The sequence below is a fragment of the Mastigoproctus giganteus genome, chromosome 2 (assembly GCF_048544385.1).
Source record: "Mastigoproctus giganteus isolate SK-2022 chromosome 2, ASM4854438v1, whole genome shotgun sequence".
In the NCBI taxonomy this organism is placed as follows: Eukaryota; Metazoa; Arthropoda; class Arachnida; order Uropygi; family Thelyphonidae; genus Mastigoproctus; species Mastigoproctus giganteus.
In genome coordinates this window covers 134,235,977-134,262,125 of record NC_143576.1, presented here as the reverse complement: position 1 = coordinate 134,262,125, position 26,149 = coordinate 134,235,977, and the positions used below count along the sequence as shown (strand labels likewise).

The window sequence follows — 26,149 nt, the reverse complement described above, 5'->3', positions numbered from 1 at the left end:
TCAGTTTCAGTATCATTTGTCTTTCTGTGTTACTGCTCATGGCTGCTGATTTAAATCCTTTGTTTTCCCTTAATGCTTGTTCTACTTTTCTTGTGTTAAATCTTCTTATGTCCTCTCTGAGTCTCTTTCTAATGGCTTTGCATAACTCAGTATACTCAATTTTCTCCCTATCAGTGTTTTTCTTGCTCTTCATTTTTCGTCTTTGGTTCATCATGACAAGTGTTTCTTGACTAATTTTTTCTTCTTTGGATTTCTGTTTCCCTATAGGTTTCTTGGGCTTTATCACTTTCAGAAAGTTGTAATATTCCTCGTCGATATCTTGGTCCTGAGCAGTCTGCAGAAGCTCAAACTTGTTCTTAAGTTCCAGTACATACTGCTTTTTCTCCTCCTCTGTTATTTCAAAGACCTTTGTATTATTTACTCGAGTCAGTTTTTTCCTTTCCTTTCCTACATCTATATCAAGTGTACATCTTACCATTCTGTGATCACTTCCAACATTTACCTTATTCAGGACGGTAACATCATTCACAATATATCTTCTGTTAGTGAGGATGAAGTCGATTTCATTAGTTGTTAATCCATTTGGACTCTTCCATGTCCACTTTCTGTTCACCCTTTTCTTGAAAAAAACTTACGCATTAAGTAATTCTTACTTACACATTAAGTAATTCTGATTTACTGGCCGGCCTTCTCTAATAGCTGTTCACTATACTTAGAGTCATCTGGCTTACAACATACTCATACTCCCATTGCTTATGTCATACCAAATTGATTCACCATTCTACTTTCTTACCCCAACTGTAAAGGTTGTCTTAAATTTTCTGCTTCTTTTTAGCACAGAGCATAATCTCTTCACCCTGTGTGTCCTTTCTGTACACATCATATCTGCCATACATTACGTATTTAAATTCCATATCCTTTATGAGTGAATGGTACCATGGTTCCAATATCCCTATACTGTTTGCATTTGATTACTTACCCAATACTTAAAATTCATCAAGGTTATTTATTATACTCCTAGCATGTGTGTACCAGCAAGTATACAAGTTTGTTTTTGTTCTTAATAACCTTAAGACAACCCAGGAGGACCCTCAGCAGGACTAGGAATTCCCCATACTTAGCAACTGCTGTAAATCTATCAGTCTGTGTATTGTACCCCCCCACACCAAGCCAGCAGTCCTCCAACCTGTCTAGCACATCCTCAACAGCATCACCAAATACTGTTGCATCCCCTTCCACTTAAACGTATCCCATTCCTATGAGTTCAGTTTTATTTTATGGTTTCAACATTTCTCTTGTTAAGAACCACAACTCCATGCTGAGAAAAATTCTACTTCATGAGTCTTCTGGGGTCGAAATAACCACCAAAGATCTCATTATGTACTCCCTTCTACCATACCCGAACAAAGCTTCAGGTAGATACTTTCAATTTCAACCCTAACTCAATGACGTTTTTCTCAATATTATCTTATACTTGTTATAAGATGATAACTGTTCTATAACCTCATTAACTTTAGTCCCTTTTGACATCCTGACCCTATTCCATGTTTTTTTTTTTTTTCTCTCCATGCATTTTCTTTTTATTGTAATAAAAAAAATTCCCAATAATAACCATTTCCTATGGGATCAGCACTTTCAACCATTCTGGGTGTACTTTTAGTGCTAATTCTAAAAATCCAAACTTTTTTTTTTTAATACACATATCATGTATACATGATATGTGTACTACTTCCTTTGTGTTTGTTGTTTGGTTTTTAGGAGCATTAGCAACTAAGGCCATATTGCTCCGGAATATGCGGTGGTCATTCCCTGACCTTTCCGCATCCTCCGTATTTGGACTTCCTTTGTGACTGGGAGGTATAGACACCCAGACATGTTGAGACCTGCAAGTCAGGTAGTTATATAAGTGAAGTATTTCTTACATTGGTTCACTCCAGGTGGTCAGCTATAGGGCATTCAGAACTTCCATGTGGGAGTATATTTAGGGTTGCTAAGAGTCCCACTCCCACATAGAAAATGCTGTCGTTCCTAGAAGAATTTCAGCAAGATTCTTCCAAGTTCTGCCTATATATATTTTTAGCCTATCCTGCAAATGATAACTGTTCTATAACCTCATTAACTTTAGTCCCTTTTGACATCCTGACCCTATTCCATGTTTTTTTTTTTTTTTTTTTAATGCAACATTAGGAGAAAAGCTGAAACTACATTTTCAGATAATCAAGAAAGGTTGAAAAGAGAATTCCCAATATCAAATAAGAATTCAGTGCAAGGAAGTCCAGAGAAAAGATGCAAAATTCCTTCCAGTGATTATGAAAATACTGAAGCCAAAAGATTAAAGAATGGAAAGAAATTTTTCACTTTTGCAAATCAGATGGAACCATTATAGAATAGTTATGGAAAAGACAGATATCCCAGCTGATGAGTTGAACAGGTACTTTGAACTTATCTTTACAGATGAATGTGTGAAGAAAAACTGTGGGGGAGGCTGAGCAGCATGTAATTAGTGATACTGAAATTATAGAAGATAATTTCCCATCAAGCAATTTCATCCTCACAATTTGGCCAGTGAGTAATCAGCAGAGACCACCTACTAATCTGATGTGCGGAGCAGTATTTATGAAAATTTTTTTAATCAAAAATTCCCGCTAATGAAAATATAATATTTCAACTACTTGTGTATTAAAAAAAAAAATCATAATATAAAGAAATCTATAAAGTAAGCTACATTTATATCTGGATTAAATTATAGCACCATTTATGGTAAGTTGTATAATACAGTATAAATCAAGTAATGACAACTTAAAAAAAATCCAACTGTAATGGGTCGTACATAAATTGAAGAAATAAGAATTAAATATGTTACCTTCTCAACATGACAACACTAGCTAAGTCATGATTAGTTTTGGCTACACAAATTTATAATTAGAGAAATCTCGGAAGAGAAATACTTATTTGTATAAACTTTCACCAATCATAGAAGTATGTATCAGTCAATTCACTTTTGAACTACTTACCAATTAAAAAAATAATTATATGATCAAAATAATAAGTTCATTTCTTATAAAATCAATAAGAAACTAAAAACCACTAAAATTTAAAGCAAAAATTATTCTTTTTTGCTAGTGCTCAGAAAGAGTGGTCCAATCTAGAATACTGTATTGGTAAATATTGGTAACAAATGCAAAATTAGTATTTTCCCAATACTAATCTACACGTTACAGTAAAATGATAATGCAATTCTAGCAAACAGGACATATGAATGAACACATGAATTCTGTTTAATGCTGTCACTTATCCAGTTACATAGTTATAAAGTACATCATAGGAACACACCAGCAAACACAACCCAGGTTGATTAGTTTGGTACTATCACTTGGCATATAATCAACAAATTAACAAGTTACACCAAAATTACAAAAATAACATATATTACTCAGAAAAGAAGTCCACAGAGACTACGAGTTTGGAAGAGAGTAGAGGAATTAGAGATGCCAATCTAGAAGAATACCCATGGAAGTATCTAGAGAAAAGGCATGAAGCAGAAACAGGATATCTGTGAGACAGAGTGGAGAGACTTTAAGAGATGGGTCAATAATTAATCAGACTGCCATATTTTAATTGGAGTCTAAAAGCCTGAGGTTTTAGGAGGTTTTTCGAGGGTGCCACCCCAGATGTGGCAACAATATTCTATAGTAGGGTAGGACAGATTTCATATTTGTACAGAGCGAATAGTTAGCATGGAAGAAAAGTAATATTTCTGATGTACTTATTCCAAGAGGGATTAGAAGTTAAGTCAATACCTAACAGAGATATGTGATGTTGTCTAGAAATCTAAGTATTAAAGATAAGTATAGGAGTGGTAGACACTATTTTTTGCAAGAAATGAGACACAATTGAGTTTTAGAAGGATTGAAATTAACTAAGTTATCTTTCCCAAATTGGAAAATTATTTGGAGATCAGCATTTAAGGAATTGGTAATGGTTATTTTGAGAAGTTGAAAAGATGTTTGTGCAGGGGAAAACTGGAATGCAATATACTATTACTGGCTAAACAGGACTGAAGGTCATTAATATACAAGAGGAAAAGAGTGGAAGAAACAATTGAACTTTGCGGAACACCAGCATTGGTGGAGAGGTTAGAAAACAGAGTGGCCAGAGAGAAAACTGAACGTCCAATTGCAAAAAAAAAAAAAAAACAAACCCGGCATTCCATAAGATGGGAGCTTCTTTAGAAGACCTTTATGATAAACAATCAAAAGCCTTAGAAATGTCAAAAACAACTGCTTGAGATTCATCACTTTTCCACTGAATTTGTCCAGAGTTAGGTAACATAAGCCAATATATCACCAATGGATTGAAATTGACAGAATCCGCTTTGGCAATCATTAATCAGATGGAAGGTTCCATAATAGTTTAGGATTTCACAGTAAATGCATTTCCCCATTTCTTTGGAAAGAATAGAGGTAAATGCAATATGTGAGGGATAAAAAAGTGTAAACAGGCAATAAGAACAAGAGAATGCTTATTTATGAGCACAGGTTTGAAGAAGTGGAGAAATGCAATTAAGACCTGGATCCTTCTTGGCAACAAGATTGTCCAAAATTCTAACATCCCTCTGAGGAAGATGAATGGCACTGAGTAGAATGTACTGGGAATGGTAGGAGGTAGCTTTTCAAAAATTAGAAGAAAAGTAGGATTCCAGGAGGTTGGCCTTATCTTTAGTTCAGGTGGCAATAGAACCATCAGGTTTTCAGAGAGATGGGAGGGAGTACAGATGGTGTGAAGTTTCAGCTTTAGCAAGAGACCAGAATGCACAACTACCATTTGGACAAGGAGTGAGCTTTCTACTCTTAGCCTGATTTAAATATATATATATATATATATATATATTGCATTGATTAATAACTGCTTTACAATAATTGTGAGCTTTAATATAGGCAGAAAATGAACCTGGAGATTTGGATGAAAGCCAATTGAAATATACAACATTCTTATCTTGGACAGTCTTATTTAGCACATTTACTGGAAAGCCAAGGTTTAGCATATTTTTCTTTATCATTTTTTTTTATCATATTTCCTTTATCAGGATAATATACAGGATGAGATTTTAAGGTGGTGTGTCGAATAAAGGATTTTATTCCTACAAGAATAATTTCAATGACATAATCTGAGCACACACGAACAGCAGAAGATATAAAACTGCAAATCCAACTAAAGAAAAGAAACAACCTTTCAGTTCATCCCATTCACATTCTTGTAATACCAAACAATGCAAAGCTGGGAATGGCTCCATTGGAGGAGAAACCATCACCAAGTTATAACTAAGATGCCTAGAAGACACTCAGCTCAATCTTGTACTTTGAAGGGATATTTGTTAGAAAAAGATCAAGAGTGTAGCGTGTGAGGTTAAGATTGTCAGGTATTCTGGTAGATAAATGAACAATCAGTGTGAGAATGCTTGTAATTGCAAAAGCCAGAGAATCTCAAACAGCTGGAGATGTGAACATTAAAATCATCAAGGAAAATTACCTCAATGAAAGGAAGTCAAAGAGTTCCAAGTGATTATTGCTGTTGAGCAAACGATAGAAAGTAACAGATGAATTTAACCGAACTGAGATAGAGAGATTTTAAGTCAGAGATCAAAAAGTCAAATTAGTAAATCTTTGATGACAGGGAATATCAGAATGGACATACATATGCACAAGTGTCACATCTGAAGCAAAAGGAATCACAGTGGGAATAATTATGATAACCGAGATGAGTAGTGGCCAAGGCAACCAATGATTAGAATTTTGTCAAAAAAAAAATAAAAATAATAAATAAATAAGTGGGGCTTGGAAGACTGTAGATGGAAATGAACATCACTGAGACCATGTATGTTTAAGAAATGAATGAGGAAATTTTTGGGAAGTTTAGATCTTTAGCAGATAAGGCTGTGCTATTAGTTTGATTATTCATACTGCATTCAATAGAATGCATCAAGAACAATACGAGGTAATGAAAAATTTTTAGATGTGGAGTATCAGACACAGCAAGAATATCACTAGCTGATTTGAATTCCTTCCAGAGAGTTAACAACCCGGCTCAGTGGACTATCTAGTAGCCAGCCTGCAAAAACCATTTTAGAGCTTACCCTTGAAATGTAGACTGGATCTAACTGCCCATCATAACCTAAAAAGATATCAATCATACTGAATGATGGAAAAGATGGGGATTGTGTTACAAAAAGTTGGGCATAAACATGGCCATGTGAAATTATAAATGATTACCTTATCTATAACACTTGCCCAAAAATAGAACTCAGTTAAACTTTTAAGACTTAAAAGGAAATCAATGATGTTTTAATACTTATAATTACATACTAAAATAAAATTAACACATGCCTGTTTTCCCATGGGCTCGGGATTAGTTATAGTTGTACTGAAAAAACCTTCCCATTCCAATCGTCCATACAGACCAGACCAGTGGTTATGCCGATTTCCTGTGTGGGGAAGACACCATGGGATCAAGGTATTGAACTGCCGATCCATTGGATCACATGGCTGTCTCTCAGCACATGCACATACACCTCTCAGCATACCATTTGTACCTTTTCCATTTTTCATATCATTATATGTATAACACCTAAGGTGGAAGGTAGAAAAATCAAAGTTAATACAGGATGTCACAAAATGAATTTTAGGAATGTGAAACGTTAGTAAAAGCAAATATAGTTAACCCTCGATTTAATGGACTTCACTGGATGCTGTAAAACTCAACCGAACAGCATCTACTGAAATCAAGGCTTACTTTCCTTTATCAATACAGAATCAGTTAATCAGATAGAAAACTAAAATAAATGCTATAACCAAGTGAGCTTTACAATTCTGACTCTTACAACTGTAAGCAAAATGAAATTCATGTTTGCTGCACCATTTACAAGGATCATAACAGAGTGTATGGGAACCAAGATTTTCCCCATCCTCACTTTCCATCAGCATGGTGAGCATGTTCAACATTAGTATGGTGTCAGATAAATCTCCATCTAGGATACCCAAGAATTCCTAAGATTCAGAATATGCTTTGCTCAAAGTTTCCACTGCTGCTGTAAGACATGGAAAAATTTGACACTTACTCTGCACATTAAAAATGTTTAATTTCCATTTAAGATTACAGCACGTGTTTCATAGGATTATAGTAACTTCTACAACTACATATATTATTTGCATTTTAACAGACAGGCTTTAGTTTAGCCCAGTGTAGTCCATTAAAGTAAGGTTTCACTGTAAGTAAGTGCAATCAGCAAATGAACCACACCACTGCACGAAAAACAACATTCAATATCTTAATAATTAATGATCTTTTGAAAAAATCTGATTGGTGGTATCAGTATATATCAAAATTTTGGAAACAAAAATGTTAGAAGAGAGAAGCAGTTTTTGCAGAGAAATTAAGAAATGCAAATAGATTCTGAATAATGAAGACTGTGCCCTTAAATGCTTAAGTATTTCTTAATTAGCAAAGGCTTAACTGGTGGTTATATGGATTCTCAGCAGACATGGGCATGAAATACTTGTTTTCAAAATAGCCATTTTAAAAAAATTGATATATTACTAACAAATAACAGATGAATTTTACTTTCTTAAAAAAAAAAAAAAAAAAAATTGTTTAAATGTGTGACCAGATAGTTCTAAAAATAACAAGTTCAGCATGCAAACACAAAACTTGACAACTCATATATTTAATTGGAAACTAATGGTATCCACTAAGATTAAAACCAATAACCATTTTTTGCTATCAGAAGGTTATCCTTCATTTTAAAAAATTTCCTCTTGTTTTGGAACTAATCTAAATTTTTTCCAGATAATGACTACCTCTGAAAACTTTTATCCTTTGATGCAATGACTTTGTTCCAAGCTGTACTTCAGAATCAGAAATTTATCCTGTGTTTGGTCTACTATTGCTTCTAGATGTCATTTTTGCCACTCTTCAACCATCCATCATGATAGTAAGAATATTTTATTTACAAATCTTTATTTAGTGCTCAGTACTTATTTATTAATCTTTTGCCTCCTCTGGAAAGCACAGGTAGCCCTCGATTTACGTTGAGGTTAAGTTCCTGGGGGACAGGCACAAATGGAACCCTTTACATGATGGAGTCAATCGAAAATTATAGGATTAGGTTCTGGGCACCAAAAAATTTACCTACTACTTTGTCGATTGCTTTATTTTATTAGCATTCTTCATAGTTGTAATAGTCAATGGAAGCATATTCGTAGCCCTACACACATTAGAGCGGCTTTAACCAGATTCCATCCTCCAAATATTGCACTAGGATTCAATGAACTTCTTTTACCAGACATGGCATTTCTTTATTCTATTAGATTAAAAACTTTATAACACGATTGGCAAAAACTGCGCATGGATATCACTATTATTTTTATTTAATTTATTAATAGCACAATTAATAAAAAATGCTAGTGTAATAAATTTCCAACACATGTAAAAAGCATAAACAACAACCAACTGAATGGTTCACCGCATGGACCTTTACTACCCGCATCCACTATTGGTTACTTTGGGGGCGAGAATCTTTCTTGTCTCTGATACGGATGTGCTAATTGCTGATTGCCTCAGATTATCCTAAATCACGTGAACAGTGGATAGCGCAGTATGATGCCAATAAATTTTGTCTGACGATTTTAAACTTTCAATTTATAAAAAATTCGCAAAAATAAATAAATAAAAAAAATAATAAAAATGGCGTTGTGGTTAGTGATCAGTGCTATTGCGAATCGGACCAGTGCAAAACAAGGTCTACCTGTAATTATTTTCATAAAATAACAGCAGGCATTAGAATATTCAAATACAACAAAACCTTTTAAAATTAAGCACTGGCTCTTGCGTAGTAGTGGATCAACAAATAATGAGAAAGTAGCTCAGCCTTAACAAATGAACATCTCCATATGAATTTCTGGAAACTTTCAGTAAGCATAGATAATGAAAGTTTAAAAATAAACTTAACAAAGATGCCACTGTCTGATATCATTACTGTTTCCTAGTCAACTGGCTTCTTAATAAAACCTACATTAAGAAACTAAATTCCCTCACTGATTAATTTTTACAGTAATAATAGAAATTTAATTTAACGTGAACAACACATACACTGATACAGTGCAATCAGGTCATTCTTCATCATGAGGTTCTGACCATATTGCAGAAGTTTTGAGAGAGAGAGAAAAGCACAAATATCCACTTATCTCAATACTACTTTAGTTCAGTCCTTTACAAAAGGAGAACAGTATTGAGTGAAGAAGATACATGATATAAGCATAAAACTACTTTAAATATCTTCAAGTTTTTATTCACCAACGAAAAAACGTATGTACTGCAGTAAATGGCAGCATAATCACAAAACTGAAATCACAGTAGAATTTACCTTATTGAATGAAGAGGATATATGATATAAACATGAAACTACTTTAGATATTTTCAAGTTTTTATTCACCAACAGGAAAACGTATGTACTGCAGTAAATGGCAGCATAATTGCAAAACTGTAATCACAATAGAATTTACCTTCTGCTATGAGCATATTAAATATTTGAAGTTGTATTACTTCACTGGATCATATCAGTATATTTTTGCTGCATAAACTTGTTTTGATGTCCAATACATATTGTCTCTGCACATGTTTCTCACTACTCTTATGTAACTGTAATTGACAATGAAGAGCAGTGTTTTGGCTTGAATTTCTAGACTCTATTAGCAACAACAACTTAGGAGATGAAACTGCATAATTTATTTTATTTCAAAAAAAAATCATTATTTATATTAGTTTTCAATAAACTAAGGTTTTATTAATGGCTTTCTAAATTGAGAGAGAGTATCATCCCTGGCCATATCATATGCACTGCACTAGAAATGAAAACCTTCAGAATAAAGTTCCCTCTTTGATTTTCTTTCCTCCCCCACCTCCATTTATGGCTAACAACAATTATACAAAATATTCAAGAATTTTTAAAAATTCCAATTTTCCTACAGTCTTATTATTATTTTTTGTAAAAAAAAAAAAAAAAAAACGACAGAGAAAAACTGCTTTTGCAGGAGAGAGAAACTGTGGTATAAACGATTATGAGAAAGTAAGATGGATTCTACATTTTAATTCTAAAAACTGGCAGCTATGCAATTTAGTTGCCTGGAAACCATTCAAATCAATTATACCCAATAGGTATACAGTCCTTTATGATATATATATATATATATCAATTGGGCAGAAAGTATGCACAGGATTTTATTTATGTGCATCAAAATAACGAGTTTTGATAATTGATAAATTTTGATAGAATACTTCATGGAAAAAACAACTGAAAAATACCATTCCAAGATCTACATCAATGATTTAGATTCCTCTTGGTTTGCCTCTGCGTTAAGAGTTGTACCTCTCAAATCTGGCACTACCTATTTTCTGGCTAAGTTTCAGAAAATGGGCAAATTTGACAAATTTAGTTTCAGATTAGCAATTCACCAAAGCGGTGCATGTTACAGCTGATTGCAAGCTGAAAGTTTTGTCTCAGAACCATAAGTTTTTAAGGGCTCTGAAAACATTTGAGAAATCTGTTAGCTCACAAATTTCTGTGCAACTATTTCTGTACAAGATTAGGAAAGAGGGTTTGGTGGGTGCCATGGTGACCGGACTTTTTCTATAAAAACCTGCATACCCAAACCTTTTTTGGGTATGCAGGTTTTTATAGAAAGAGGTTAATAAATAATGATGGTTGCAACAGGTCAGCAAGGAATGTATATCAATTAATGTTATAAACTTGAAAGGTATATCAATACTATGCATATGCAAGGCATATCAGAACTTGAAAGTTTACCTCCTGGCTGGATGCCAGTATCACATGAAGTGCACTATATTGAAGTGCACTATAGTGAAGAGGACACACAAAAATTATTGCATAATCAACAGGAGAAAAGTTGTTGTTGTTGTTATTTGGTTTTTAGAAGCATTAGCAACTAAGGCCATATTGCTCCTATGCGGTGGTCATTCCCTGACCTTTCCGCATCCTCCGTATTTGGTGGTGACAGGCTTGAACCCCTAATCAGATCCTTTAATGCTAATAATCCTGGCTACGGAGGCACCTAAAGGAGAAAAGTAATACAGTGATACTACAATTTACAAGACCACCCTTTGTTTATGCCACAATTAAATGTGCCCTTGAGGATACACTGCTACGTTTTGCTCAAAATGGGTGGATAAATAAGAAACAATGGACCTATAATTTCAATGGTGAATGAGAAGAAATGCATTGCTTCATCTACAAAGGTAAATTTTCTTTATTTTGAGGTAGTGTTGCAGTGCTGAAGGAGTATGTCTAGTGTCATTTCCAGACCAATCAGATCCTTTAATGCTAATAATCCACTCTTCTTTTTTAAATCAGATTTAAATCTGAGTTAAAAAAGAAGAAAATAAAGGAAGTGAATTCAAAACTTTCGGGCCAGCAGTCAATTTTAAATATGCCATTTAAAATTTAAAAATTTCACTAATGCTTCCCTTAAAACTTCCCATTTACTCAATAAGAAGAGAAAAACCATTTAAAGACAGTGAGTTATTGAAGGAAGAATGACTAATTGGTGCTGATAGCTGTTCCGAATGGTTTATAACAAGTGTGAGATTATGCGGGCAGTACAAGACTTGCAGTTATTTGCAACACAGTTTGCAAGGAGGAAGATAACAAATTTCAAGTGATATGGAAATGTGTGAATGGGTTTCACTGCAATGGCATCAGCAGATTTACTGGACACTGTACAATGGCAACTCATGATGAGAATAGTATTTAGTGATTTCACTCTAAAAAGAAACACTGAAAGTAATTTCAAAAGGCAAACAAATGTGAGGTTATTTATGAAATGTTTAAATTATGGGCAATAGAAATTAGCATGCTTCTACACAAGTTGTTTGCAATCACTACTGATGGGGGCACTAGTAATGTGCAGCATCAATGGATTTGCTGCCCTCTGTAAGGAAGGATCCTTTCCAGACTTTTATCTTATTACTGTATTATCCAACAACTCTGTGTATTAAAATACTTCCATTTGGCCACATCATGAATGTTGCTAAATAAATAAACTGTGTGACACCTTTGTAACAGTGGCCTTTTAAGGTCCTGCTGGAAAAGTTTGAAGGCAAACATTCTGATCTTATCACATATGCAAAAAGTGTGATGGCTGAGCAAAGGTAAAGTACTTGCATGGTTTTAATCTTGATTGAGGCAATAAAAGATTTTCTAAAGTACAAAAAATTTAACGAACTAAGTGACTTCTGGCTACTGCACTTGGTGCATTCCTTAAACCCATCGCTGACAAAGTGAATAGTTCAAATCTGAAGATTCAGGGAAAAGACAAACATATGGCTTAATGATGGGTTCTATAAAATCATTCAAAGTAAAACTGCCTTGTGAACATTACATATAGTCTCATAATGGCAACAAGATTGGTGAGGGGAACAAAGGGTTGCTCGTACCAAGAAGGTAAGTTCTTACCAGGCTTATGTTCTGCAAATTGCAGAGTGGAGACTAGGCACCTCTGAGATCATCTGATTGAAATTTATAAGGCCTTGAATGGTTTGAGCAAGCAAGCTCAATGCTGGTGGGATTCTTCCTCTTGCTCAGTTGCTGAATAGATGTGCGGAAGTTTTCCTTTAGCCAACGGGTATTTGATTGCTGCAACGGACTTTCATCTGTCATTGAAGTTAATAGCTCAAATGATTCAAGTAAGAACTTGAAAAACTTTTGGAGCAAATTGTTGGGTGAAATGGGAAGGGTGGTTTTCTTTTGGCTGATGCTATAAGCTTGCTTTCTTGCATCATATGCCTCTACTAATGCTAATATACTCTTTAAACACTACCACAGATTCTTTACAAATAAGATACACACACATTTGCATTTGTGCTGCACAAAGAAATAATTGTCTGTTGTTCCATGAAAACTCTGCATTCACTATCTATTTTCCTCTTTTTTGACGTCTTCATTAAAATATAGGTTTACAGAAATAAATTTAAAATTAAAAGTTAATTTCAATTTCAAATAATTTAAGTAAACTTTTAACAAAACATCTTTGAAGCATTTTTACTTTGTGGATGCAGGACAACACGGCAGCATAAGTATAAAACTGCAGTACATAAGTAAAACTGAGCCTGCTAGCAGCATATCAGAAGTGGCCTTAATGCCGCACTACCTATCTGAGCACACTATGGCACACTGTGTCCAAAATTCTTAACAGTCAGTATGTCATGTGAGATGATGCAAGAATCTCCTGCTGGGTAGAATGAAGATGGGGAATCATCATTATCGTGGTGAACGATGCTATAAGACAAACAGGGGACTTGGGAAAGTGAGGTTCATGTCTGGCAGAATTAGTTCATTTCATATTATGCTGCACTCTAAAAGCAGCTATGTACATCCAGTGTTGCTGTTGTCAAATTTTTTTTGACAACAGCAAAAAGCATTACTGTTTGAAAATACGAAATTAAACCTGCATCATAGGTAAAAAAAATGCAGGTGGGTGCATGAATTCAGCAGAAATAGTAAAAAATTTTGCGAATTTTGCCACTTATAAAGGGACAAAAGAATTTATCTTGATAATACCCAAAATGCCTAAGGATAACTTTGTCACAAAATACTCACTACACACACACACACACAAAACCCTCAATTTGCACAGTACTCTAATTGCATGATTTTAGTTTTTCCCAGTTGAAAAAAATGCTACAAATTTTCGTTTTACACTGTACGATTTCACTTTAACAAGGTTTAAGAATAACAAAAAAAAAAAGGGAAAAAAAAAAAAAAAAAAAGTGTGCTGTATTAAAAAGCTATGCAGGCGCCCTATTCCCATCAGTAGCATACAGCTATTGAGTATGTCACAGCAGTTGTTATTCGACTGTTATAGTACACTGAGGTATCAGTCTACCAGAGATGTGCGTAAAATATTTAGATGTAATAATTAAGCTGTAAAATAATATTGCATTGTAATACAATGTGGATTTAAATGATCCATTATTATAAGCATATAACTGGTCCACTAGCTAATGTAAGTACTACTGTATTAATTAACGTAAATTGTTTGGAAATAATGTAAGCAGAAAATTGTTCTAATATTGCTATATATACTGTACTGTATCTTTAATTATAAATTGTTTAAATAAAATATGTTTTCTACACTAACCCTTCTTGTTAATACTGTAATGGTTTGTTTGTTTGTTATTTGGCTTTTAGGAGCATTAGCAACTAAGGCCATATTACTCCGGGGATATGCGGTGGTCATTCCCTGACCTTTCTGCATCCTCTGTATTTGGTGGTCACGGACTCGAACCCCGGTCTAATCAAGAAGCGTGTGCTACACACTGCTGCTCCTGCCCACCTGGCTACGGAGGCACCCATACTGTAATTGTATTTACAGTTTTATACAACAAAGTATGCACAAACATTTAAAGCAAGTTTGGCCGGGGTTATGAAATTCACACGACATGGAACATGTCAAGCACATGCACAGACGTTTCTTGTTTCGTCCCCAAGCTTGATTCATTGTTGATCACTTGGTTTTTTGAAGTGTAACTAAGCAGTTGTGTTAAATTAATGTTATACAAATTAATACATAGAGGTATGCATATAAGGTATTTCTATTTATGATTACTTAAACAATTTTTATACATATAAGTAATTTAAAATTATTTTTTCTCTATTTTTTAGATTAATTTTACAGACATTACAATGTCAACGATATTTATAAATAAAGGTTTGAAAAGAAAGATAATATCTGTGAATACAAAGATTGCCAAATAGAACTTATTTTTAATGAAATGAAAAAATAACTGGAGGATTTAAAGTGTCCAAAGACCGAACAACATTGCTCTTTTTCACCACAGCATCAGGTGATTATAAGATGAAACCTATGATTTTCAAACGTGCTTTAAATCCAAGAGGAATGAAAGACTTGAATACAAGAAATCAACCAGTTTATTGGAATGCCAATAAAAAAGCAAGGGTTACGGTTAAAATATTTAAGGACTGGTTCTACAAATGTTTTGTTCCTGACGCTGAAACAAATAAGAAAAAGAACCTGAGCTTCAAAATTCTTTTATTGATGGACAATGCCCCAGGACATCTGACAGATTTATATCATGAAAATGTCAAAGTAATTTTCTTACCACCAAACACTACATCACTGATCCACTCGCTTGACCAGGGTATTATTTTTATTTTAAATAGCACTACATAAAACGAGTATAGTCAGTCCTCGTATAACACGTGTTTACACTACACGAATTCGATCATACACGATTTATAAATAGGGGAACGATATCTTATATAACACGAACCGAATTCGCTTATGCACAATTCGCCTTTCTGTTGTCAAGAAATGGCAGTCGAACGCAGAATCACCCCAAACGAACGCAACACGATAGGAATGAAGAGAAGATTCTAAAATTGTATTTATGTTTTTTATATCAGTGAAGGGGAACACATTTCACCATAACAATGCAAAATTCCTACTATCGGTATTATCGCAAATGCAATTAGATCGAGTTTACTACCAGTTTATAACAGATTCCACTAGCAGAAACGCAACTTGAAATTTTTTTATTGGTAGTAAAATGGTAGTAACCCCCAGAAATGTGCTTTAGTAAAATGTGAGGTGTTAATAGTGTATCTCTGCCTTTACGGTGTTGTTTATTTAGTTGCTACACGCGGGCAGCTTTGTTTACGTGTATCAAACGTGCCTCCTCCTTTTGTAATTATGCTTTATTCCCTAAAAATGAGTAAAATACTTAAAAGGTGTGAAAAGGAAGCGTCCTGGTGAAGACACTGCAGATTTGGAGAGAAAAAGAAAAGCAATATCGATAAACAGAGGCGGACGGGATCAAAAATTCTTACCCGGGAAAATTTGTAGTGGCCTCATACTAGCGTTTATGGTCAAAATCACACTGGCCTTTGGCCCACCGAGGTTTCCCCGGAAAGGCTTATGGCCAGTCCGCCTCTGTCGATAGAGAAAAAATATGAAATTGTGAAACGCTTTGAGCGAAATGAGAGACCGTGTGATATTGCACGTGCTACAGGCCTAAATGAGGCAACGCCGAGAATTAGAAAGATGCATAAAAACAACTTTCATAGCAGGTACAATTCAAAGTGTAATTAAAATCCATTAGATTAAGACACACAGAATTGGAAGATATGGAACGGCTGTCATCTGTTTGGATAGAAAATCAAACAAAAAACAAGTTTGCTTACGATAGAAGCAAAAGCATTAGCAATATTTTATTACGTAATAAAATACTTACGTATTTTATTACGATTATTTATTGTGTTCGGTAATGTTTTGGTTACAAATATGTGTTCAATCTTGGGTGGTTGGCACCTAACCCTATTTTTCCCATAGGACCTGTTGTTTATATTGCACGATTTTGCATTGCCCTAGGGTTTCTAGGAACACAACTATCGTGCTATACAAGAACTGATTGTATTACAAAAAATTTTGGATGAATTGGATTCTGACAATATGCTTAGTAGAGGACTGTACGGGCCGAAGCCTGGTAACACAAATGATGTTCGGGCTCGGTTCAGGTACAAATAATCGTAATAAATTGTTATTTCCAAACATTTTGGACTATTTTCTACATATATATATATATATATATATTTTTTTTTTTAAATGTTTTGTTATGCCTTTAAATTCTTAAAGGTTTTTTTTAGAAAAAATGCGTATTAGGTGCCTGTTGACACTTTTAACTGACCAATAAGGCACACTTCACAAATATCTCCGAAATTCACCGAAATTTGTACTCTTTCGTGCAAATGATCCGGTCTGTATTTTTGCTCAGTAAAGTAGCCTTTACCATTAAGCGGGCATAGTTGCAATTTACATTACATCAAGAGTATGAGTCATTATGTCCCCCAGCAATGGGTTCCTTTTTAGTTGTATGTGTACAGTATACAGTATTTATTAAAAGTGTGATACCGTTAATCCTTAGTTCTATTACATCCAAGATTTTGGGATGACCTACTTTCAATTCTAAGAACATTCACTTGTAACACTTTCTAACTGCTTCTTTGCTATATCCAATACTGACCAATAATTTAGAAATACAGGTAAGAGGAATGCTTACGCATCATTCATATAGTGAGAATTGCCAGTGACAGAAGTGACAGTCAGTTCTAATTTTTTAATTTAAGTAGAGGTGGATACCGATATTCGTTTTCGAATTATATTAAATATGGTAAATTTAAAATTTATTACACACTTTCTTTTTTATATAATTAATATTCATAGTTATTTTGGATAATTATTATTGCTATATGATTATTAATATTAAATTTTGAATCTGAAAGTTTATTTTTTTTACTATTATGAAACTTCAAAGTAATGCTAGTGATTTTATTTATATAAGAAGTTTCAATCGAGATGGGATAAAAATCAGTTCTGGAAATCGGTTCTTTGAAAGGGGGAAAAAAAAAGATTCGGCCCGGGCCGGGCCTGGTGAAAATAAAAAATTTAGGCACATGCAGACCTCTAATGCTTAGTGTCAGTCAAGTTTGGAAAAAATTTACAATTTTAGATTGTGTTAAAATAATAAATAATAAACTTTAAATGCCTGCTGGAAAGCTATCTGGCCCAAAGTGGTTTTGAGTGGTATGACATTACACCAATAGAGAATGCATAGTCTCAGGTTATATTTGGCATTAATGGTGAAGGATTTGATGATTTGGTTCCTTCAGAAATTGGAGAATTAGTAGAAATTGTTATCAAACCCAAATCCAGTGACTCTGAAAGTGATAATGATAACCTATCTTCAACACACACTCGAAATAGCTAAAAATCTTTAAAATTATTTTCTTTATATTGATCCAAACATGGATCACAGCGTAAGATTTGGAAGGGAATTGCAAAACTGCTTAGCTCAATATGAAGAGATTTATAAGGAATTAAGTAACCATAAAAAACAAACATTGATATGGATTTTATTGAGCCTATTCCAACAACCTCTTTTGAAAATGAATTCAAAAAAAATTCTGAGGTAGAGGAAGTTAGTAGTAGTAATGATAACTTTCAGCTGAGAAGGAAGAAGATAGTTTCTATGTTAACAAGCAAAGAAGATATGGAATAAACTTTTTTTCATACATTTTGAAAGTTTTTGCACCCTCCCTCCCCTTTTTTAGTGTACCCTATATAGTGAAAGGACAGAATTTATGGGATAGCTGGCTCCTGGGCAATGCGACACTGTCAACCACTCTTGCTAGTCAGCAAACGCACCACTTGGCAGGCACAATATGGCATTATCCTTGTGCCATTAAACAACATACCAACAACAACACTGCTTGGCAGGTATATAGGTACACTGCATCCATGCAGACAGTAATTTGATGTCAGCACAGATAAACGTCGTGAGTTAACCAACTTTGAAAGAGGGATGACAGTGGGTGCCCGACGCATGGATTACTCTATTGCGGAGGTGGTACAGAAATTGCACTATCCCAGTTCAACAGTATCAACAGTATCGGGAACACGCCATTTCCGGAATAATATCTCACTGAGGACAACACTGTGGGCAGAGAACGGTGATAGAGGAACATGGCCGTCAATGACTCTCTCACATTGTTTCGGCCAACCAGAGGGTGACAGTGGCACAAATCACCACCAACTTCAACAGGGTCAGAAACATCTCCACCAAGACCAGCAGTCAATCAATATCTACAATAGGCTGACCTACCAGAGTCCCACTGCTAACACCACGACATAGGACTCTACGCTTCAAATGGGCAAAAGAACACCGGCACTGATCCTTGAATGATTGGAGACAGGTCCCCTGGTTCAATGAGTCCCATTTCAGTTATTTTGAGTGGGTGCATAGCTGGCGGAAACTGAATGAAGCTATGCACCCGTCATGTCAACAAGTAACTCTTCAGGCAGGTGGATGGTCGGTAATGGTCTGGGGCATGTTCAACTAGCACACGTTGGGACCTCTGGTACATTTAGATTCATCCCTTAATGGTCCAGGTTCAGAGATGCATATTAGGTATATACCTATGTCCAGGTTCAGAGTTGCAGACCATCTGCATCTCTTCACGGTCATTGTGCACCCACAGGGCAATGGACTCTTCTAGCATGACAATGCGACTCTGTTCTAGTTACTACAGAGCTGTAGTAACTAGAACATGGTTCGAAGAGCATTCCGCAGATTTTACCACCACGGAATGGCCTCCCAATTTACCGTACATGAACCCTATTAACGCAGCAGAATTATGGACAGCAGTGCAGCAAGCATGGATGGAAATACCTATGGAATGCTTTCGCGAACTCAATGCCTCACTGAGTGATTGCCCTTATCTGGGCGAAAGGTGGGCCTACCCGTTACTAGGTAGGTAGGTATCCCACAATTTCTGTCCACTCAGTGTACATAAAAATTAAGTGTTAAATTTATTTTAAAAAATATGTAAATTAATTAATTGAGTGTTACAGAACCTACCCCATCATTTTCTATACAAATGTTGGTCTCGATTTACACAATACTTATGCAAAACCAATCTACCATATAAATTGGGGATTAGGTATATACTTATTATATACCTAATAAGTCTGTGGGCTGGAAAAAACTTTTCACAGGGTAATTTTAGCAGTTACTGCAATTTGGGGACCCCAACCTTAAACACAAAAAATTAAATAGCCTAACCCCATAGATCAGGGGAACAGGTCTATCACAGAAGAAGATTTGCTTATGCTCTACTCCAGTAGTTCCAAAATTTATACCACTCAAGTGACTCTTGGAGATAAAAGATGCTATATTCTCAGCACACCTAAACAGTTATTTGTGAATGCGATGGAGTTTCTCCTAATATCATGGTACATTTGAAGAAGGTTGCAGCAAACCAAGGTGCTGGAAGATAGTTTGAAAGCACTGATCTCTACCCTCTCAATGAGGCAGATTCATGTTACACAGCAACCTTTAATTGGGGTGGGGGGACACCAAGTCAAAATGTTTTACTAAAATCAAAATAATGTAAAAACGATTTCCTGCATCCAGCCCATGAGTAACTGTCAAATCAGTTAACCAGATTAGCTAAACATCGTTTTCTCTTAACAAATCAGTGTTGTGTATTCTTAAGAATTTTATTTCTATGTAAATGTGACACAGCATTCATTATCATCGCCTCCGTGATTTTCACTACCACTGAAAGTTAGCCTGACGACATGTCTGCAGTTACCCACTTCACTCTTAGAACCACATTGTTCTAAGGTGTATAAAGGTGTATAAAGCCTTGGATGGTTTGAGCATGCTCAATGCTGATGGGATTCTTCCTCTTGCTCAGAATAATCACCTGCTAAGAGGGCATAAATTCAAATTGAGGAAAGACAGATATGCAGAAGTCTGCCTCTAGCCAGCAGGTAGTTGGTTGGTGGAACAGACTTCCATCCTTTGTTGTGAAAGTTGATAGCCTAAATCAATTTAAGGCTGAGCTGTACAGGTATTTGGAACGAACGGAGGGGTGAAATGGGAGCTTTTTTTTTTTTTGGCTGATGCTACATAAGCTTACTTTCTTGCATCATATGCCTCTACTAATGCTAATCCCACAGTTTCTGTGTTACCATTATGTATCAATTTGGAGCAGTCAGTTTTTAGTACTTTATACTGGAAGTGTAATTACAATTCTTTTTATGGACTGATTATTTCCGTGCTAAATTCCTGTCATATTTTGTAACAAACTTACACTGTTCTTTGCTCTGTATACAACTCAGGATTTTACTAAATGCACAGTAATGATTATCACAAAAGTGAAGTTTCAAATACTCATTTATAAACTTGCAATGCATATACAGGCAGGTCCCATTTACGAGTTTTTGCTTTACGAGTCCCCCCCCTCAAGTATCAACAAAATCAAAAATATGAAGATTAATTGCAAAAAATGAATGTTAAACATTCAATCCCATATTTCAAACCACGCGCTTAGCTATACAATACAGTGTGCCCTGCTTTACGATATTAATCTGTTTCATAGAGAAATCGTGATATTTTCATCGTATCGTGAAAATATCATAATGTGAACCCAATAACACATTGTTTTTTGGTAATTCGATCCACGACCTCGGAAGTTGAAATTTTTTCTATATAACCCTCTGAAAGGTCATTGTTTTTATGGTGTAAATTGTATTAGTTACCAATTCAAATCATTAAAATGTATTATACTTTCTCGTTATCATATGTTCTGTTATAAGAATCAATTTTGAATGCCTCTGTGATATTTTTCTAAAACACATTTCTGGAGGTGACAACCATAAAAGAATAAAAACAATTTGCACCTTCCGGTTTATTGGGCTTTTCTGTTACTGCAAGCAATAATAAATGGGTAGTAAACTCCATGTTATTTTGCATTTGCAAAAATACCAATAGCTGGAATTGTGTAGTTTTTTATGTTAATATGGTGAAATGTGTTTCCCCCGTTACTGAATCAATCATATGAAAAACATAAATAAATTTTCTCTTTGTTCCTTCTTCCCCCCCCCCTCTTTATAAACTTGTTACTCCATGCAAATTGTGTTAGTTGCAATCTCTCTTGCATATATCGTGTTAGTTAGTTGCAATTTGTGCATGCAATTTAATAAATGCTTATACATGCTATCGTGAAATTTATAAAGAAAAGACAAGATTATCTTGGAAACAAATGCCTCTTGAAGCATTTCTGAAGAAGACGACTCCTTGTAAAACAAACCACCAAGTGTGCATTTAGTCGATGATGATGATGAAGAAGAATAAACATTCTTTAACATTTGTAAGCCATAAATAATTTCTTTATTATTATAATATGGTTGATTTTACAGGCTATGTTTTCCTGTCTTTGGATTAATCAATCACTGTTTAAACATAAACTAATTAGCTAACTAATTTCATTGTTGAGAACATAACCCCCATTTTTAACATTATGTCTATGGGAAATAAATTCCCGCTTTACAAGCTCGCACTAGGAACAAATTAATTCATAAAGTCGGGAACTACCTGTACATGAATGAATATTTTCGTGGCAATTTGCAAAAAAAAAAAAAAAACTCCTGTCTCCAGTGCTTTTGAAGTGACCGCCCAAAAACACTATAACCAGGAAAGAATTACAAGCAGAATCGAGGCGATTCTGCTTGTAATTCCTTTTGAGGGGAACCAATTTCTTATTTTTATTTTTTTTATATAGATAATGTTGAGTTTTTCTGTTTTTATTTTTTTTATTGCACTTCTTATGAAGCTATGGTTAATAATCAAATAAAAACCTGCATAAAAGTGTTTTAAATAGGAATGTTTGGAAGTAAAAAAAATGTGGCACTTCATAGGATAACAGGATTTTAATGCATAGAGAAAAGATTAATAAAATGACATAATACTTACAACTTTTTTGTATAAGTTCCATCTGATAATCTTACAGATATATTTGGCAAATCTCTCCAATCAGAACCTGGTGTAAGGGGAATATATTTCATACGTGCATCTACCAAGGGGCTCATTTCTTTGCAAATGTGATCCCTGAGAACTGGTTGATATTGTTTACCTCTTAGCTAATAAAAGTAATTAGCAACATATAAAATCAAGCAAAAGTAATTTGAAATTCAAAAATTAACAAGCCCTTTACAATAAAGTGAAAAGATGTAAAATTCATAACATCAACATTTCTGCTTCTTTGGACTGACTGACAGAAAAAAACCCCCAAGAAATTTCTAGGTAACAATATAATTGTTGAAACCATGTAATTCACATATGTGTTGGATGTACATTTTCCACGTGAAAATGTACCTCCAACATATTTTCCATGTGAAAATGTATAGCCAACATTTTCTGTCTTTGGGCTTAAATGAAGCTGTTTAATTTGATATTTAAATTGTGTTTGTAGATTGTGTTTAACTGATGCAAAGATAGTTTGCATCAGTTTCAAACAAACATTTACCAGATGCAAATGTCAGAAGAACAAAGGGGAAATGGGAGATGATGATAATCAAGGAGAAGGAATTAAGTGTGCCCGCTTGCCAAGAAACTCAGAAAGCAGGGGTGTGCCATTTACATTTATTAAAGGTCATACAACTACTACAGAAAATAATTTCTCTACAATAACACCTTGAGAAATTTCAGGAGAAAATACGCATATAAGTTCATGCACAGACTTTTAATGCTGTTTAATATAATTTTGTAGTTAAAAAACTTTTTTTTATTGTGAAAGTGTTTAAAATAAGGCCTACTGAATTTTTACAGTTTCCTTTACACAGTAACTTTTTAAAATTTGGTAAGATTAATTATTGATAACTCAGTATTTTTCTTCTCCCTTGTCTCCAAGTTTCCAATAAAATTATGCAGTCATATCAAGATTCAATGAGGAGACATTGTAATGCTGAAAACTTTTTATTAACACCTTTTGTTTCAAGTATAAATAAAAACCAAAGAACTTTGCATTTGCTCGACACACTGATATTATTCAAATAAATCCACACTTGTTGTCTTTCTGAAACAATGATACTAATCATCGTCCTCGATTCTGGTGTTGAAAGGGATTGAGTGCATGTGGGCCTGTGCAGGCTTCAGACAATGTTTAGAACCCCGTGAATTTTAAAAATTATTATTATAAAAACACAGGGGGGGATGAGTTTTAGAAATATTGATTTTTATACTATAGTACAATTTCTAATTGTATGATAGCCCAAGCAGATAAATTGCAAAGCAGATCAAATAAAGAAAATGCTTTGCCCATTCTACAGGGTCAGAAGAGTGCATTACAACAATGACACATTAACCCCACATCCAATAGTCAAGTTAAAATTTTATGACAGTAGGTGTGGGATGATTTTTCTGTACCATTTAAATTTTTTTTAAACTTTAATAAAAAAAGTTCTAAATTCTGTACTTTTCAATGACATTCTTTATAGCAATAACATCAAATTCTACGAGGTTTAACTGCATAGAGATTCCCACAAGTAACAGTTTTTAAGCAGACCTTATTCCAGCTTAATGCTCCCCGTGAAAAGAAGTTGGGGAGGGGGGCTGATTAAAGGACCATTAAAAGTTAATTTCGTACCTGATCTACGACAGGAACTATCATGAAGAACTTAAATGTCAGGGTTGCAAGAATTTATACATTATTTAGTTATTTTTTATTAGCCAAATTGGAAAATATTATGATAAGCTGATTAATAACACTGGTCAACACGTAAAATGTTTCGAAAATGAAAATATCCACAAAAATCTTGAATAATTTTATGCTGCTGAACACAACAATCACATTAAAATCTGTCGACTGGCTCTTGATTTTGAATTACAGTTCGGGTCTCAAATCAGTGAGTTACTTTAAATTATCAATAGCCCTCGGCAAAATGCATAGCAACACTGCAGTTTCAGTACCACCACGCTTTTATCACGTGAAGAGTTGTTGTCGCCTCAAATGCATCTGCAACAGAGTTGAAGATGCATTTGATACAGCTAGGTACTGGGTGATTTGTTCAGTGTTAACGGTTGTTCTCTGATTCCTACTTTTTGTGCAGTTTTTGTGTTGTGTAAGATTAATATGCTCTGTAGTTGTGTGAATAGTCTGGATGACTTCTGTTTACATATGTGGAGAAGTCGCTTTAGTTTCAAGAAAGCATCCCTTATCTCGAGCCATAAAAAAAAAAAAGAAAAAGGCCTATTTCTTTTACTTGGATGTAAAGTAGGTGACGAGGACAAGAACTGGGGGCCACACATAATATGATGCACTATCTGTTCATCAAAACATGAGAGTGAATCGAAAGGGATGTTTTGTGCCTTTATCAGTGTCATCATATGGATGTAGCCAACAAAATAAGTCACAGACAGTTACTTCTGTATGGTACCTCATATTAGAAAAAGTGGACAATGACATACCCAAATATACCATCTGCAATTCATGCCGTGCCTCACGGTGAAGTACTACCTATTCCTGAACCACCTCACCCTTTTACTATACACTTTGATGAAGATGAAGACACTGATGAATATCAAGTTGATATACATGAAGAGAGTAGAGTAGCCATCTACATCAAGGGGTCCACATTCTGTCCAAACCTTTATCCTTCTGAACCACATAAGATCACAGAAAGTCAGCTTAATGACCTCATCAAAGATCTTAAAGAATAAGGCAGAGCTTTTGGCCTCAAGGTTACAACAGTGGAATCTTCTAGAACATTCTGTGAAAGTGACAATATTTTGTACTCTAAATAGAAACTATGATAAATTCTATCAAACTGAACTCACTGTTTGTTGCTGCAATGGAGGCATGTTCCCAAAGAATGGCGGCTATTTATACATGCTTCTAAGGTTAGCCTTAAGGCTGTGTTATTACACAATAGAAATATGCTGCCTTCAATACCTCTTGCATATGCCATCCACAAAAAAGAAACATCCTCTTATGTATACACTATCAGAAGTATGAGTGGCAGATGTGGTGATTTAAAGGTAATCGCCATTTTATTAGGACTACAAAAGGGTTACACTAAGTATTTTTGCTTTCTCTGCAAGTGTGATAGTCATACCAAGGATATGTAATACGAGAAGAGGAGTTGGCCTCAACAAAAATCATTAACACTTGGAAAGAAGAACGTAGCATTTGAACTTCTGGTAGATCCAAATAAAGTTTTGCTTCCACCACTCCACAAACTGGGGCTCAGGAAAAATTTCATGAAGGCTTTGGAAGTGAACGGTCCTGCATCCACATAGTAGCAAGGGAAATTTCCAAGACTTAAAGGCAGGTGTTTTCACTGGTCCACAAATAAGGCAACTTTTCAAAGATGAACAGTTCGGACGTGCCCTTAGTGATAGCGTGAAATCGGCGTGGGAAGCCTTTCGAAATATTTCGACTGGTTTTCTAGGAAATGTTAAAGCTAGCAACTATAGGCAGCTTGTGGAAGATCTTATTACTGCTTACGATAAACTGGGGTGGAACATTTCACTGAAGATGCATTTCTTGCACTCACACCTGGATTTTTCCCTGCCAAACTGTGGTGCCGTCAGTAACAAATGTGGTGAGTGCTTCCATCAAGACATCGCAGCAATGGAACAAAGATACAAAAGCAAATAGTGCCATCATATTAGCTGATTATTGTTGGATGATGAAAAGAGATGCTCCCGAAGCTGAATA

General features: G+C 34.8%; 1 protein-coding gene across 1 annotated transcript in view; it reads right to left on the bottom strand.

Annotated features, from left to right (window-relative positions):
- Nucleotides 1-26,149, bottom strand: part of LOC150089578 (DNA (cytosine-5)-methyltransferase PliMCI-like) — a 596,839-nt gene that overhangs the window by 22,320 nt on the left and 548,370 nt on the right. Inside the window, exons 32-33 of the mRNA XM_090368675.1 lie at nucleotides 22,405-22,571; nucleotides 6,384-6,624 (exon numbers count right to left, since the gene is read on the bottom strand). Of these exons, the coding sequence (XP_090224801.1) occupies nucleotides 6,384-6,624; nucleotides 22,405-22,571 (408 nt within the window). The remainder of the gene's footprint in view (nucleotides 1-6,383; nucleotides 6,625-22,404; nucleotides 22,572-26,149) is intronic.